Source organism: Populus alba, chromosome 18 (assembly GCF_005239225.2).
Source record: "Populus alba chromosome 18, ASM523922v2, whole genome shotgun sequence".
In the NCBI taxonomy this organism is placed as follows: Eukaryota; Viridiplantae; Streptophyta; class Magnoliopsida; order Malpighiales; family Salicaceae; genus Populus; species Populus alba.
Window position 1 is genome coordinate 16,033,887 of NC_133301.1, and position 14,951 is coordinate 16,048,837.

Sequence of the window (14,951 nt, forward strand, 5' to 3'; positions counted from 1 at the left end):
TATCATATCTGGGCTGTCAAAATGAGATTTTATCTAAGATCTCATGGCTTATGGAATGTTGTGGCAACCGATTCTGATCCTCCACCATTGAATGCAAATCCTACAATTGCTCAAATGAAAGCACATGAAGAAGAAAAACTCAAGAAGGACAAAGCCATTACCTGTCTTCATTCTGGTCTTGCAGATCATATTTTCACAAAAATAATGAATCTGGAAACACCAAAACAGGTATGGGATAAGCTTCAAGTTGAATTTGAAGGCAGCAGCAGAGTCAAAGCAGTTAAACTTCTTGCATTTAAGAGGGAATTTGAGTTGATGAAGATGAAAGACAATGAATCTGTCAAAGATTATTCTGGCAGATTAATGGATGTTGTAAATCAAATGAGGCTTCTTGGAAACACATTTGAAGATCATAAGGTAGTAGAAAAACTTATGATGTTTGTTCCTTAAAAATTTGAAGCTAAGATCTCAGCAATAGAAGAATCTTGCGATCTGCAAAGTCTGACTATTGCTGAGTTAATTAGCAAACTTCATATTCAGGAGCAAAGAGTTCATATGAGAGATGATGAGGCAGTTGAAGGAGCTTTCCAAGCAAACAACAGGGAAAGGAGTGCTGGTAATCTACCAAGAAACAAACCTATCAAGTATGCTAAAAGGAAATCAAGTATACCTTCAAAAAGACAGACTTTCTCACCATGTTCTTATTGCAGAAGAACTAACCATATTGAGAAAGATTGCTGGTTTAAGGGGAAACCTTCTCTTCAATGTTTATTCTGTAATAATCTCGGTCACAGTGAGAAATATTGCAGAATCAAAAAGAGACAACCTCAGCAACAAATTCAACAACAAGCAAATGTATCTGAAGAAAGCAAAGATGAGGAAGAGCATTTGTTTATGGCAACACAAGCTAGCAATACCTCTAAACTGAATACATGGCTTATAGACAGTGGCTGCACAAGTCACATGTCTAAATTTCTGTCAATTTTCTCCTCTATTGACAAATCAGTTCAACCGAAGATTAAGCTGGGAAATGGAGATATTGTGCAAGCTAAGGGGAAAGGAACTATTGCAGTCAGCACAAATAGAGGTATTAAAACCATCACAAATGTTCTTTACATTCCTGAACTAGATCAAAATCTCCTTAGTGTTGCACAAATGCTCAAGAATGGTTATGAAGTCTCTTTTAAAGAGAAATTTTGCTTTATCACTGATACACATAATTCAGAGATAGCAAAAATCAAAATGGATGGTAATAGCTTCTATTTGAAGCTTGATGTTGTTAATGGAAATGTGTTTAGTGCAAAGATTGATGAAAGCATTCTTTGGCACAAAAGATTCGGTCATTACAATCTTAATGCATTAAAGTTGCTATATGATACTGGAATGGTAGAAAACATGTCTGCAATTCATGTTACTGCTCATACATGTGGAAGTTGTGAACTGGGAAAGCAGCATCGACAACCATTTCCTAAAGGTATATCCAAAAGAGCAACACACATGGAGCTGGTTCACTCAGACATATGTGGACCTACGAGCACAGCTTCTTTGAATAATAATGTGTATTTTATATTATTCATTGATGACTTCAGTAGAATGACTTGGGTTTATTTTCTGAAACACAAGTCACAAGCTCTATCTATGTTCAAAAACTTCAAAAGCATGGCTGAAACTCAAAGTGGTCAGAAGATCAAAGTGTTGAGAACTGATAATGGTGGAGAGTATATTTCGAAGGAGTTTAATGCCTTTTGTTTAGAAGCTGGGATTGTACACCAGCTGACGATTCCTTACTCTCCACAGCAGAATGGAGTTTTTGAAAGGAAGAATAGAACAGTGATGGAGATGTCCAGATGTATATTGTTTGAAAAGAAGTTGCCAAGGTTTCTATGGGCTGAAGCAGTAAATACTTCAGTATACTTGCTTAATAGACTTCCAACCAAGTCTGTTCAAAACAAAACACCATTGGAGGCATGGTTTGGAGTCCGGCCTACTGCCACACATTTAAAAGTGTTTGGATCATTGTGCTATTTTCATGTTCCATCTGCCAAAAGAGGAAAATTGGATGCTAGAGCAGAGAAAGGGATTCTTGTGGGATATGCATCAAAATCAAAAGGTTATAGAGTTTTCAATCTGAATTCAGCCAAAATTCAGGTCAGCAGAGATGTGCAATTTGATGAAAATGCCTGCTGGAATTGGGACTTAAAAGGAGTTCAACAAACTATCACAGATGTACTTGAATCACCAGTACAAAGTAGTGATGTTGAAGATCAACAAGCCATTGAAGCAACTTCAGATACAACAGTACTTAAGGTTAGACAATTGTCTGATGTGTATGAAAGATGTAACCTTGTACATGCTGAGCCTACAAATTACTCTGAAGCTGCAGGAGATCCAGCTTGGATTGAAGCAATGAAATCAGAAATTGATTCCATTGAAAGAAATGGGACTTGGAGATTGACTGAACTTCCTGGAGATAAAAAGGAAATTGGAGTGAAGTGGGTTTTCAGAACCAAATTCAATCTAGATGGTTCAATCTTCAAACACAAGGCTAGATTGGTTGTTAAAGGCTTTGCTCAAGTTGCTGGAGTGGATTATGGAGACACTTTCGCACCAGTAGCTAGGCATGACACAATAAGACTCCTACTTGCTCTTGCGGGACAAAAAGGATGGAAAGTATATCATTTAGATGTGAAGTCTGCTTTTCTAAATGGAATACTACTTGAAGAAATTTATGTTCAGCAACCAGAAGGCTTTGTTGTTGGTGGTGATGAACACAAAGTTTACAAGCTACACAAAGCTCTTTATGGTTTGAAGCAAGCACCAAGGGCTTGGTACAGCAGAATTGATACTCATTTGATTCAACTAGGATTCAAAAGAAGTGAAAATGAAGCTACACTATATCTGAAACAAGATGAAGATGGTTTGCAGCTGGTGATATCACTCTATGTAGACGACATGCTAGTTACTGGAAGCAATGCAAAGTTACTGGAAGAGTTCAAAACTGAAATGCAAGATGTTTTTGAAATGTCTGATCTTGGCATTATGAACTACTTTCTTGGAATGGAAATACATCAATGTAGTTCGGGTATTTTTGTTTCACAAAGGAAATATGCTGTTGATATACTCAAGAAGTTCAAACTTGAGTCATGCAAAGAAGTAGCAACTCCTTTAGCACAAAATGAGAAAGTTTCAAAGAATGATGGTGAGAAACTTGAAGATCCCTCTGGATTTAAAAGCCTGGTGGGCAGTTTACTATACTTGACAGCAACTAGACCTGACTTAATGTTTCCAGCTGGTTTGTTGTCAAGGTTCATGAGCTCACCTAGCAATATTCACATGGGAATTGCTAAAAGGGTGTTGAAGTACATCAGAGGAACGGCTGATCTCGGCATTTGGTACTTGAAGACAGGAGGAGTAAAACTAATTGGTTATGCAGATAGTGACTGGGCAGGAAGTGTTGATGACATGAAGAGCACCTCTAGGTATGTTTGGGTATGTTTTTAATATTGGTTCAGGTGCAATCTGTTGGAATGCAAAGAAGCAGGAGGTGGTGGCACAATCAACAGCTGAAGCAGAGTATATCTCCATGGCAGCTGCTACAAATCAAGCAATTTGGTTGAACAAATTGCTTGCTGATTTGGGTCAAGAACAAAGCTCACAAACTGAGCTTCATTGTGACAATAAATCTGCCATTGCTATTGCTCTAAATCCGGTTCAACATGGCAGAACCAAGCACATCAATGTGAAGTTTCATTCTATAAGAGAAGCTGAGAAGAACAAGCTTATAAAGCTACACTACTGTCCAACAGATGTTCAACTTGCTGATATAATGACTAAAGCTCTTCCTAGATCAAGACTGGAATTTCTAAGGATGAAACTTGGTTTGTCTAAGGCAAGTCTCAAGGAGGAGTGTTAGAATTATGAGATTTTGCCTTTAGATAGATAAGATTAAGATCAATTTTTTAATATTTGAATTCTGTAACAGTTTATTTCCTTTAGGATTTGCAGCAGAAGCATTCTGCTTAGTCTAGGATTTCAATTCCAATAATCTCTCAAGTCTGTTGAGAGTTTTAATGCATTTCAAGTTCTATGTAAGCCTATATATAGGCATTTGAAGTTAATGAAAAATATTGATCTTTCTACTCAACTCTGCCATCTTAAATCTGTTTCTTTTTCTTTACGTAAACTGTATTGTTTAAAGTTTAACTTATTTCCATCAAGTTTCATCGATCCCTGTCACTGAGTTGAATCATAATGCAAACTATCGTTCGTCAGCTGCACAAATGGATGACAGCATTAACCGACTTCCTGAAGCTGCAACTTCACAAAAGCAAAGAATAAGATGGACGACTGAGCTTCATGACCTTTTTGTAGATGCAGTTAAATCCCTCAGAGGCCCTGATGGTGAGTCTCTTGTCTTTGTTTGACCAAGAAAATTTTCGTGGTAGTTTCCTTCGATAACTCACATTCTCCACTGTTAATAACTGTAGTTGCAACTCCAAAAAGTATATTGGGTATTATGAATGTTAAGGGCTTAAGTATATATCATGTCAAGAGCCATTTGCAGGTAATTTTTCTTGTCTAGACTTTCCTTTATCATAACAAACAAATTCTACTTAAAATCTGTTCAATTGTTTTCACGTGCCTTGTGATTTGCAGAAGTACCGCCTTGCTAAAAAATTTCCTGAGACAAATCATGGTATGACCTTCTCATAGAAACAAGTCCATGCTTCTTGTATTAGTGACATTGTCTCTTTCGGGCAGATAATTAGAACCATATATCCTGCTTCAAACATAAATTTGGTTTATCATTCTCTCCTGTCATTGTATAGTTGGTTGGCGATTTTATTTTAGAAAATCTTTCTCTTGTACAATGGAATATGTTGTCTTCAAATAAGTCCTCCTTTTGTCATGCTAACTTTTCTCTTCTCTTTGAAAGACAAGTAGTTTCGTCACATGATTCCAAAACCTATCACAAGCAACTGCAAATTTGTGGTATACTGATAGCAATGAGAGAAGATTTTATATTCACCAAATAGCTCTGTGATGCTTCCAACTTCCAATCGATTCTACCGATTCTTTTCCTCTCTTTCTTTTAAAGCTTGTGACTGCTAATCCTAACTTTCCACTTGTTTTGCTACTTGGTGTCGAGACAAGAGCACTTCCGCCGCGGTAGAGAATAAAACAGCTTCATCGAACAGTAACAATGATGCACTTGTCATTGAATCCAATAGGTGAATGATCAATGATCGGTATCTTCCTTTTCCCTTTTTCTTTATTGGTTCAAGCAAAATCTCCAATGAATCATTCTCTTGCAGAGACGTGCATGTAACAGAGGCTTTGCGCACGCAAATTGAAATTCAAAAGCTGCTGCATGAGCATAAAAAGCCAAATAATTTTCTTCCAAGCTAAGTTTTTGTCCATTTGGCATTGCTGCCAAACCGGCGTTTTGTAAAAATTCAAAAATTTTTTTTTTTTTTTTTTTGCTAAAATTGAGTGACGGTTGTACTTTCTGGATCGTTTTGATGTGCTGATGTCAAAAATGATTTTTAAAAAATGAAAAAACATCATTTGCATGCTTTTCGGCACGAAAAGCTATTTGAAAAGCAACCGCTACCACACTGCCAAACACGCTGCCTTGATGCATTCTCGATACTCTAGTCGGCTTGATGGCTTGTTTGTTTATTTCCTTTTGTTGTATCAATGATACCATGATAACTTCATGGCATTTATAGATGATATAATATTGACAGACAGTAGTAGGTCAGGCTTAAGAGAATGCACATTAGAATTATGGGGAAATAATTCAAAATACAAAGGGTTTTTGGAATTTGGATAACTGTTGAATGATAATTTAAAATGGTTTAAATCAAATTCATAGGCGACATAAGGAAGAATGGATGCTTCATGTAGCAGGGACAAAAGGGCTAAGCAGGGTGATAAAAAAACACATGAAAAAGTAACTAAGAATAAGAGAGCAGAATCCTGAACTTGGACACTGTTTTGTATCGCAAGGTTTTGGGAATTTCAACATCAGTCTGTAGCACCTGTTGAGTAAACTTTTAGTGTTTTTATCTTTTCATTCTTTTGTTTTACGGCTATTGCGCAGGCACAGAAAGAGCTTCAGATACGGATTGCGCAGAACGAAAAGTTCTTGAGGGAGTTAATGGAACAGAAAGCGATTTCGATCCATGAGCCATCATCATTTGATGTCCCTGTCTCGGAACCCAAACTGCTGCCTCACTCTCCATCTGCTGATGTTTCCTCACCAAGGCAAGCTGCAGTAAGTAGTGATTGCTATTTATTCCAACCATCAAATCACAAAGACTCTGACGCTGTGGAATCTGAGAAGGCAAAATGTCCTTAACAGGGTCGAGGACAAAAGGAACATCCGATCCTACTCTAAACTAGTTGACAATTGCAAAAAATAAAAGTTCACTGGAAGCCATGATTCTGCGCATTTGATGATTGAAAAGCCTTTTGTAATATTACCGCACTCAAGTTCTTGTGTGTAATGCGCGCCTCTTGCAATTATACGAATAATACTATCGTGCGCAAATTCCATCCCAAAATGAGAATTAAAAATGTTTTAGGTTTGCATCTTCAACGAAGCTGAGGAGTGTTAGCTGAGATTTCAAGGAGAGAAAATCTGCCAAATTCATGCAGCAAAAGTTCAATGTTTCTAGCTCAATTGGTGGTTTGACACTTCAATCTCCATGTTGAGTACATCTAATTCAATTCAAGATGGACAAGCAGTAGGTACAACTCTCTCAGTTTAAAAGGCAACACGAGAATAAAAACCATCAGGTTACCTTTTAATTTTACATCTCCTTCAAGATTTTAGTCCTGAACACCCAAAAATAAAAATCGTTTCTAAGCGGGTTATAGGTGGTAGTTAACTGCCACACGAAAGAGAGCAGGCAAAAATATAAGAAGAAAAGGAGAAGCGATCGATGCCATGAAAAGCCATGCTAAAAGAACAGTCAAGTCCATAAAATGACTTGTTTTGTGTCATCAGAACTGCTACACATTTCGATCGCATGAAAGTAATAAAGCAACCATCAATCGATCGCGTCAATTTTACCACGAAGTATTATCTAATAGAGATACAATTGCACATTGCAGCACTTCCACTTTTCTTCAGTTTTCAGAGGTTTTGTCTATTGTAAACCAATTTAACAGGAATTATGAGCATGGCCAAATAAGAATTAAAAACACAGTTAAGGGAAAAAGAAAAGCCTCGTCTCCAATAAACCAACGATGGGTTATAATCAGAGGCAGCCGGGGATTGCTGGCCAAAAGATAAGGAAAGTTGTACTTGGTAAGATGCTCTCTGAACCTACTTCTCATTGTTTTTTCTCTTGCGGGATCCGCTTAGCGCTGCTTTGGTCCGCGCCCATTCTTTCACTGAATCAGCAGTCCTCATGAATGAACAAGTTTCTCCAATGGAAACATCTCTGGTATATGTTGGCTTCGTCTCTGAATTGGTTTTCTTCTCCACTACTGGAGCAGAAGCCTCAGCATTGCCTACAACAGTCTGCGGGCTCATTGCCACTCTATTTTGTACATTACCCTCCTTTCTGACCCCAAAAGCCAGCGTGCCATCTACGGTAGGATCAATATTGCTCTTCTTAAATATATCACCATGCATGCTTTTCATAGAACTGGGAACTTCCAACCCATCAGGTTTTGATGGCTCTACCTTTGCAAAAGTAACACCCGGCAAGATTTGAGTAATACTGAAAGCATTGCTGTTATTCCCACTAACCAATTGTGTCCATGAGGATTTATTGAGCCATGCATAACCTCTGCCTGGCCTATTTGAAGCAGAATCCAGTTTGGTAGACAGAGCCTCCGTGTGCCCTCCCACTTCTTTGATCCTGCTGAAATGTTCATTTTGATTTTCTTGCTTCCAGGATTTATTGTTCTCACTGTCCCTAGAGTCGGCAACATTATCACATTTGGGCTGCTCTTCCTTGCTAGATGAATGTCCCGGCAGTGTTTCTGATGCATTGTCAGATTTGGATTGCTGTTCCAGCAAACTCACATTACCTCCCAGCATAGCAGGCATTCCTTCACTTGTATTACTTTCTTCATTGAGAACTATTTTCCTCTTCTTATTAGAAGGTGTAGTGTTTCTTTTCTGCTTTTGGAGCACCTTTTGAGTCGGTTCATCTGTCGTAGTTTGCCTAACATTGAATCTTCGTTTCTGCATATTTGAGGTAGCAAATGGAGTTAAAAATCAAACTTGAAAGAGAAATAACCACAACAGCAGATATGACTTTTGATGGACAGAGTATTAAACCGTACCTGATGAGTTAATATGGTTTCCTGTGGTACACTCACCATGTTAATTATGAGGTTATCATCATCTTCATCGATGTCCCCTTCATTCTCTTCAAGTGGTGGTTTATCAGTGGTTTTTATGGAATCATCTACTTTCTTATCCAATTCAATCTCACAGCATGCATTGTCTGAAACATTTTCCATCTGAAAGAGCTTATTCATCACAGAATTCATCAAAGTGAGTTCTTCCTTGTCCATCCCAGCACCCTGTTCTTCCATCATAGGAATGTGTCTGCATTTAGCTGCAGCTGCAGGAGGAGGCTCCGAGTGTTCTTCACAATCACAGAAATGCTTGGGAAGTGGAGGAACTTCAACACGTCTGAAACTGTATCTGTGTTTGCCAGTTCCTCTAAAAGGTATTGACTTTATCTGCAGCAGAGACAGACATTTACATGTATAAGCGAATATTTTTACAGTTGGAGACATATCCAAGATTGATAACGATAACGATAAGCAATAACAATACTAGTAATCTACCTTTCCTAATCCAGGGAAGAAGAGGCGAAGTTGCTTATTTTCTGAAAGAAGCTCTTTGTTGCTGGGCTTTGAAGAAATGGGCAGTTTCTTGTTGGTGGGATCATCTTGAGCATGATCAAGGTTAGGAGCGGGAAGGAGAGGGTGCTGATCTTCATCTTGATCTTGAGCCCATTCACATGTCAAGCGAGCAAGATAATGCTCTTTGGCCTTCTCAAGCCTAAGCTTCCCACCCTTCCAAGCACACCCATTATACTGAACAGTCACAGAAACAGGCACAGGCAGGAAGAATTAGCCTCGGTACAACATAGTCAGGATAGTAACATAAAGGAAGCAAGCAGGCGGTAGCAGCGTTATCAATCAATGATTAAGATGAGAAAAAAAGAAATACATGAAACAGAAATGGATTGAAAAAATACAGTGTTGAAGAGCTTGGAGAGGGAGTTGTTGGAAGAAGAGAAGAAGTCGATGTAAGCAAAGGATCGGCCTTTGCTTCTGATGATCTCCACTGATTGAATCCCTAAGCCCAAACTCTTATTTGATGAAAATATGTTGCGCAGGTCTTCGCTGCTCACGCTCTCCCCCAATCCTCCCACGAATATCCTTATCACTGCTTCTTCTTCTTCTTCTTCTGCTGCTGCTGCGGCTGCGGCTGCGGCTGCGGCTCCATTCATCTTCTTCTTCTTCTCAGTCCCCCCTCCTTTGTTTTGTTTGCTAATTACTATCCTAGCCTCCACCATCCCTCCCAGGGCTAGTACTAAATATATATATATATATAGTCCCTTTGTCGAAGACGACGCCGACGGGGGGCTGTTGTTTAACATAAGTGGGCTTGCCTAGCCCAGCCCAAATCTATTCATGTGTGTTCGTGAATTACTCTTGTTTGACTTGCATTTTTATCTGTATTTATAAATATTTATGTTTGACGTAAAAAAATATTAAATTATTTTTTTAGTATTTTGTGTACTAATGAAGCCTGTGTTTGTGGAAGAATTCATCTTATTCATCAAGTACTCGTTACAGGGTATTTATACAACAATAAACCCTAACAATTTATTTACATGTAAATAGAAATCCCTGACTTATAGGACTACACCGAGATTTCCTAGCTAGAATAGAAAAACTGTATTATGTTACTCTGCCTCATCAATGAGTGAGATCCTTTCCTTCTTTTCCTGATCATTATCTTCAATACTCCCCCTCAAGTTGGAATGTATATTGATCACATTCAACTTGCCAAGTAACTTTTGAAATTGTGTTGAACTTACCGGTTTGGTAAACAAATCCGCCGGTTGTTCCTTCGTTCTTACGTGAGCAGTTTAAATGATCCCTTGCTGCATCTTTTCTCGTACTACATGACAGTCTATTTCTATATGCTTTGTACGTTCATGAAAGACTGGATTAGATGCAATATGAAGGGCTGCTTGGTTGTCGCAAAACAATTTTGTTGGTCGAACCTGCTTCTCATTCAAGTCTCGCAAAATATTTCTCAACCATGTAATTTCACAAATTGTGGTGGCCATTGATATGTACTCTGCTTCTGCACTAGATCGAGAAATTGTAGTTAGTTTCTTTGCTCTTCATGAAACTGGTGCTCTCCCAGGCATTATACAATAACCTGTGATTGTTCTTCTTGTGTCTTTACATTTAGCCCAATCAGCATCATAAAAGGTTGTTAGTTCGAGCTCTCCAGTTGAAGGCAGCAGAATGTCTTGACCCGGTGTTCCTTTAATGTACCAAAGAACTCAGTGTGCAGCATCCAAGTGTGGTTGTCGAGGTTTATCCATGAACTGCATATGCCAAATCCGGTCTTGTGATTGTTAAGTAGATCATACGTCCAACAAGTCTCCTGTATTGTGAAGGATCTGCCAATAAAATTCCTTCTGATTGTGTTAGAGCAAGATTATGATTAACTGGAAAACGAGAAGGTTTAGATGCCAAGAAACCCGTGTCTTCAAGTATCTCAAGCGCATACTTTCTTTGGCACAAAGCTATGCCATGTCGAGACCTGGCCACTTCAATTCCTAGGAAGTATTTGAGCTTTCCTAAATCTTGCAATTTGAACTTGCTTGAGAGAAACTTCTTTGTACTTGTGATGTCTTCTAGACTGTTTCCTGCAAGAATAACATCGTCTACATATACTAGCAACACTGTGAACTTGCCATCTTGATTTCGAACGAACAATGAGTAATCACTCCATGATTGATGAAAACCCGCAGATTTGAGAGCCAGTGAGAGTTTGATAAACCATTGTCGAGATGCCTGTTTCAAACCATACAAACTTTTATGCAGCTTGCATATAACATTCTCCCCCTTTCGGCCAAATCCAGGTGGTAATTACATAATTTACATGTAGACATCTTCAGTGAGATCTCCATAAAGAAAAGCATTGTTGACATCCAATTGGTGAAGATGCCATCCACGAAGAGCAGCTAGACCAAGCAAGACTCGAATGGTAGTAAGTTTGGCAACCAGGGCAAAAGTCTCCCGGTAATCAATTCCTTCAACTTGACTATAGCCTTTAGCCACAAGCCGTGCTTTGTACCTCTCAACTGTGCCATCAGGATTAAACTTTATCTTGTACACCCATTTGCAACCTATTGGACGTTTGTTGGGAGGCAAAGGAACTAGACTCCATGTCTTATTTTCCTGTAAGGCTTTAAGTTCCTGGAACATGGCATTACGCCATACTTTGTGCTTGGTTGCTTTAGAAAAACTGTTTGGTTCTTTGAAAAGTGATAGATGTGCATTAAATACTCGATGGGAAGGAGATAAGTGATCATAAGACAAAATATTAGATAAGGAATGAGGAATACTTGTGCGCGTTAAGTCTGATTGGAGAGAGCGAGAAGGGAGAGTTGCCTCAACATGAAAGTCATGCAAGTAACTAGGAGTACAAGTTGGACTAGTAAAGCGACGAGTTTCTGCAGCGGAAGCATGTGGTGGTGCAGGAGGAGGCAGTGTAGGTGGTGAAGGAGGTGAAGTAGGGTTGAGAGGCACATTAGACAGTTCGGATGGGAGAGTAGGATCCAGAAAGGGGGTAAGCACGCTAGGAGTTTCTAAGTTGGTAGGATTAGAGAGAGTACTATCTAGACAGGGAACCCTAGACCCCATACCCTAAGTTCATGAGTGCTACCCGAAGCCCTAGTGTTTGCATCTTCATCAAAAACTCTAGTTGACGAAAGAGATTGATGGGATGAAATCTGAGAATGGCTAGAAGACAAGTATGGGAATGTGTCTTCATAAAAGATCACATCTCTAGAGACAAATATATGCTTAGTCTCAAGATCAAAAACTTTATAACCCTTTTGGCCATTAGGGCACCCAAGAAACATACATTTGGTAGCCCGGGGATCAAATTTGGTAGGTTTGCGGGGGTGTGTGGATGCGAAACAAAGACAACCGAAAACCTTAAGATGATCAAATGTTGGTGCCTTTTTAAAAAGTCTTTCAAATGGAGTTTTGCCTTTAAGGAGAGGAGTGGAAGTGCGATTAATAAGATAGGTGGAAGTGAGAATGGCTTCTCCCTAAAAAGACGTAGGCAATTGTGCTTGAAATAAAAGAGCTCTAGACATGTTGAGCAAATGACGGTGTTTACGTTCAACAACACCATTCTGTTATGGTGTGTTAACTCAACTCTTTTGATGCACAATTCCTTTAGATGAGTAAAAATCAGGTATGTTAAACTCGGAACCATTATCATTATGAATTGTCTTGATTCGTGTATCAAACTGAGTTTCAATCATTTGTATAAAATCGATCAAAAACTTTCTTGCTTCAGATTTTTGTACCATCAAATAGACCCAAATGCAACGAGTAAAATCATCAACAATTGTAAGAAAATATTTAGCACCTGACGTTGAAGGTTCAAGATAATTTCCCCAAATGTCAACATGAATTAAAACAAACGAGGAAATACTTGAAATGGAACTCAAAGAAAATGGAGTACGAGTTTGTTTGGCTAGCGGACAAATAGAACACTTGCTTGAATCGTAAGACTTATTAGAAAGGAAAGGAAATAGAGGATAAACCTTGGAGGATGAATTTCCAAGTCGTTGATGCCAAAGCGTTTGAGAGCTACTGTCAATGGCATTGCATGTGACTTGTGGAACTTTGTTGAGGCAATAGAGTCCTTCCTTCTCAGATCCCGTCCCAATCATCCTCCTCAAGCATAGGTCCTGTATGAAACACACGTGTTTAAGGAAGATAGTGATACAAAAGGAATCTCTACACAACTTACTAACTGAAATCAAGTTGAGATAAAATAAGGGGACACATAAGACGTTATGAAGTGTGAATTGAGGGGAGAAGGTAACTGAACCAATATGACTTACTCGTGCCTTAGAACCATTTGGGAGTTTGACAAAACAATTATATTCAACGTATGACTCGGTGAGTAGGCTACTATCATAAATAATATGATCACTTGCACCACGATCTAGAATCCAAATACTGTTTTGGTCATTACAAGTAAGTTGAAAAGCTTTACCTGAAATTTCATCAAAAAGAGGAGGAGTATTACCAACTTGATTAGTTGTGGAGATCTTGTTCTTATTCAAGAGTTCCATGATCTATTTGCAAACCTCCTTGGAGAAAGGAAAAGTCAAGTTTTCTTCAGAATCTGGCACGACAAGTACATGATTACTTCGGCTAGAACTTCTAGCAGCTGCCTCATCTGCTTTTCTTTTACGACAATGCTCAGAATCATGTCCATTCCAATTGCAATATTCATATGTTAAGTGTGCACAGAAAAATTTTGTGGAATGGTTGTCTTTACTACAAATGTCGCACCACCTTGTGACATTGACAGATTTCTTGTTACGAGCAAGTGCTCACTCAGGAGCCCTTGTAGGAGCCATGAGGCTTGGTTTGTGAACTAGGAAAGCTGCATCTAAGGCCTTGTTGTGACTTGAGGCTTACACTTGTTTCTCTTGGCGTAACGCCATTGCATATGCCTTATTGACATTAGGAAGAGGATCGATAGAGATAATATTACTCTGTAAGGCATCATAATTTTCATTGAGTCCCATGAGGAATTTCATGGTTTGTTGGTTTTTGACATATTCACCAAGTTTCATTCCATCTTCATAGTTACACACTGTGAGACCACACACTAAGTCCCTTTCATCCCACAAACTCTTGAGCTTTGTATAAAATGTTGTCACCGAGTCTGAGCCTTGTAGACAAGCATAGATAGCATTCTCAAGGTTGAATAACTGCACCATATTTGTCTGGCTAAATCTCTTTTTAAGTTCAGTCCAGATTGCACGAGCTGTCTTGCAGTGCTTAACGCTTTTGGAGATTTCTTTCGTCATGGAGCTAGTTAGCCAAGTCTTGACCAACATGTCACAACGATCCCATTGTTGTTGCTTATCATCTTGAGCAGTTGGTCGAGTGCTGGAGCCATTGACAAAGCCGATCTTATTTTTGATCGTCAAAGCCATACTCATGGATCCAGCCCATTCATCGTAATTGTCTTCCATCAACGCTTGAGGCACTAGTATAGCACATTGTTGGTCGGAGTGATGCAGATAGAGAGGGTGATTGGAATAATCCCACGGTTTATGTGTGCGTGCAGGAGAGGTTGCTGCTTCTTTCATAATTTTCTCCTTCAATAGTGCCAGAGCTTTCATTTCATCACTGCCCATGGTTGGATTAGGTTTGCCGAGAGAGAGGATGAGGTTTTGGGTGAGATGTTTAGGATTTTACCGAGATAGAGAGGAGAGGATGAGGTTTTGGGTGAGGTGTTTAGGGTTTTACCGAGAGAGAGAGAGAGAGAGAGATTTGAGTTTTGATCAAAGTTTTAGGCCGAGGAACGGCGCTCTGATACCATAATGAAGTCTGTGTTTGTGGAAGAATTCATCTTATTCATCAAGTACTCATTACAGGGTATTTATACAACAATAAACCCTAACAACTTATTTACATGTAAATAGAAATCCTTGACTTATAGGACTATACCGAGATTTCCTAGCTAGAATAGAAAAACTTTATTCTGTTACTCTGCCTCATCAATAAGTGAGATCCTTTCCTTCTTTTCCTGATCATTATCTTCAATATGTACTATGTTACATTGAATATAAAAAAAATATAAAAGAACAATATTTTAATATATCTTTAAATAAAAAAAATCA

General features: G+C 38.8%; 3 protein-coding genes across 3 annotated transcripts; 1 reads left to right on the plus strand and 2 right to left on the minus strand.

The window, feature by feature from the left end:
- On the plus strand, nt 1–6,364 carry LOC118047147 (uncharacterized). The gene is given in 8 exon segments (XM_035056332.2): nt 1–1,087; nt 2,111–3,474; nt 3,476–3,631; nt 3,633–3,685; nt 3,724–3,908; nt 4,219–4,401; nt 4,488–4,564; nt 6,107–6,364. Coding segments are annotated over 8 exon segments (3,342 nt in total). The 5' UTR covers nt 1–21.
- A 674-nt stretch (nt 6,365–7,038) lies between these two features.
- LOC118047150 (protein REPRESSOR OF SILENCING 3) lies at nt 7,039–9,549 on the minus strand. The gene is made up of 4 exons (XM_035056333.2): nt 9,237–9,549; nt 8,821–9,072; nt 8,308–8,712; nt 7,039–8,206 (listed from the first exon to the last, which is right to left on the minus strand). Exons 1-4 carry the CDS (start codon nt 9,489–9,491, stop codon nt 7,337–7,339), a joined length of 1,782 nt encoding a protein of 593 aa, XP_034912224.2. The 5' UTR covers nt 9,492–9,549; the 3' UTR covers nt 7,039–7,336.
- A 1,047-nt stretch (nt 9,550–10,596) lies between these two features.
- Nucleotides 10,597–14,465, minus strand: LOC140954957 (uncharacterized). Its single transcript, XM_073406181.1, has 6 exons — nt 13,738–14,465; nt 13,401–13,500; nt 12,849–12,995; nt 12,155–12,344; nt 11,176–11,906; nt 10,597–11,079 (listed from the first exon to the last, which is right to left on the minus strand). Exons 1-6 carry the CDS (start codon nt 14,463–14,465, stop codon nt 10,597–10,599), a joined length of 2,379 nt encoding a protein of 792 aa, XP_073262282.1.
- Nucleotides 14,466–14,951: the final 486 nt, after the last annotated feature.

Excerpts from the sequence above, each read along its gene's own strand:
- LOC118047150 (XM_035056333.2), bottom strand. The coding sequence starts at position 9,491 with ATGAATGGAGCCGCAGCCGCAGCCGCAGCCGCAGCAGCAGCAGAAGAA. Across the intron at positions 9,073-9,236 it reads TCTCCAAGCTCTTCAACACT|TATAATGGGTGTGCTTGGAA; the intron begins GTATTTTTTCAA and ends GTGACTGTTCAG. Across the intron at positions 8,713-8,820 it reads TCTTCCCTGGATTAGGAAAG|ATAAAGTCAATACCTTTTAG; the intron begins GTAGATTACTAG and ends TCTCTGCTGCAG.
- LOC140954957 (XM_073406181.1), bottom strand. The coding sequence starts at position 14,465 with ATGGGCAGTGATGAAATGAAAGCTCTGGCACTATTGAAGGAGAAAATT. Across the intron at positions 13,501-13,737 it reads TTACGCCAAGAGAAACAAGT|AAAAGCAGATGAGGCAGCTG; the intron begins GTAAGCCTCAAG and ends TTGTCGTAAAAG. Across the intron at positions 12,345-12,848 it reads TTGGAAATTCATCCTCCAAG|GGAGAAGCCATTCTCACTTC; the intron begins GTTTATCCTCTA and ends ACGTCTTTTTAG.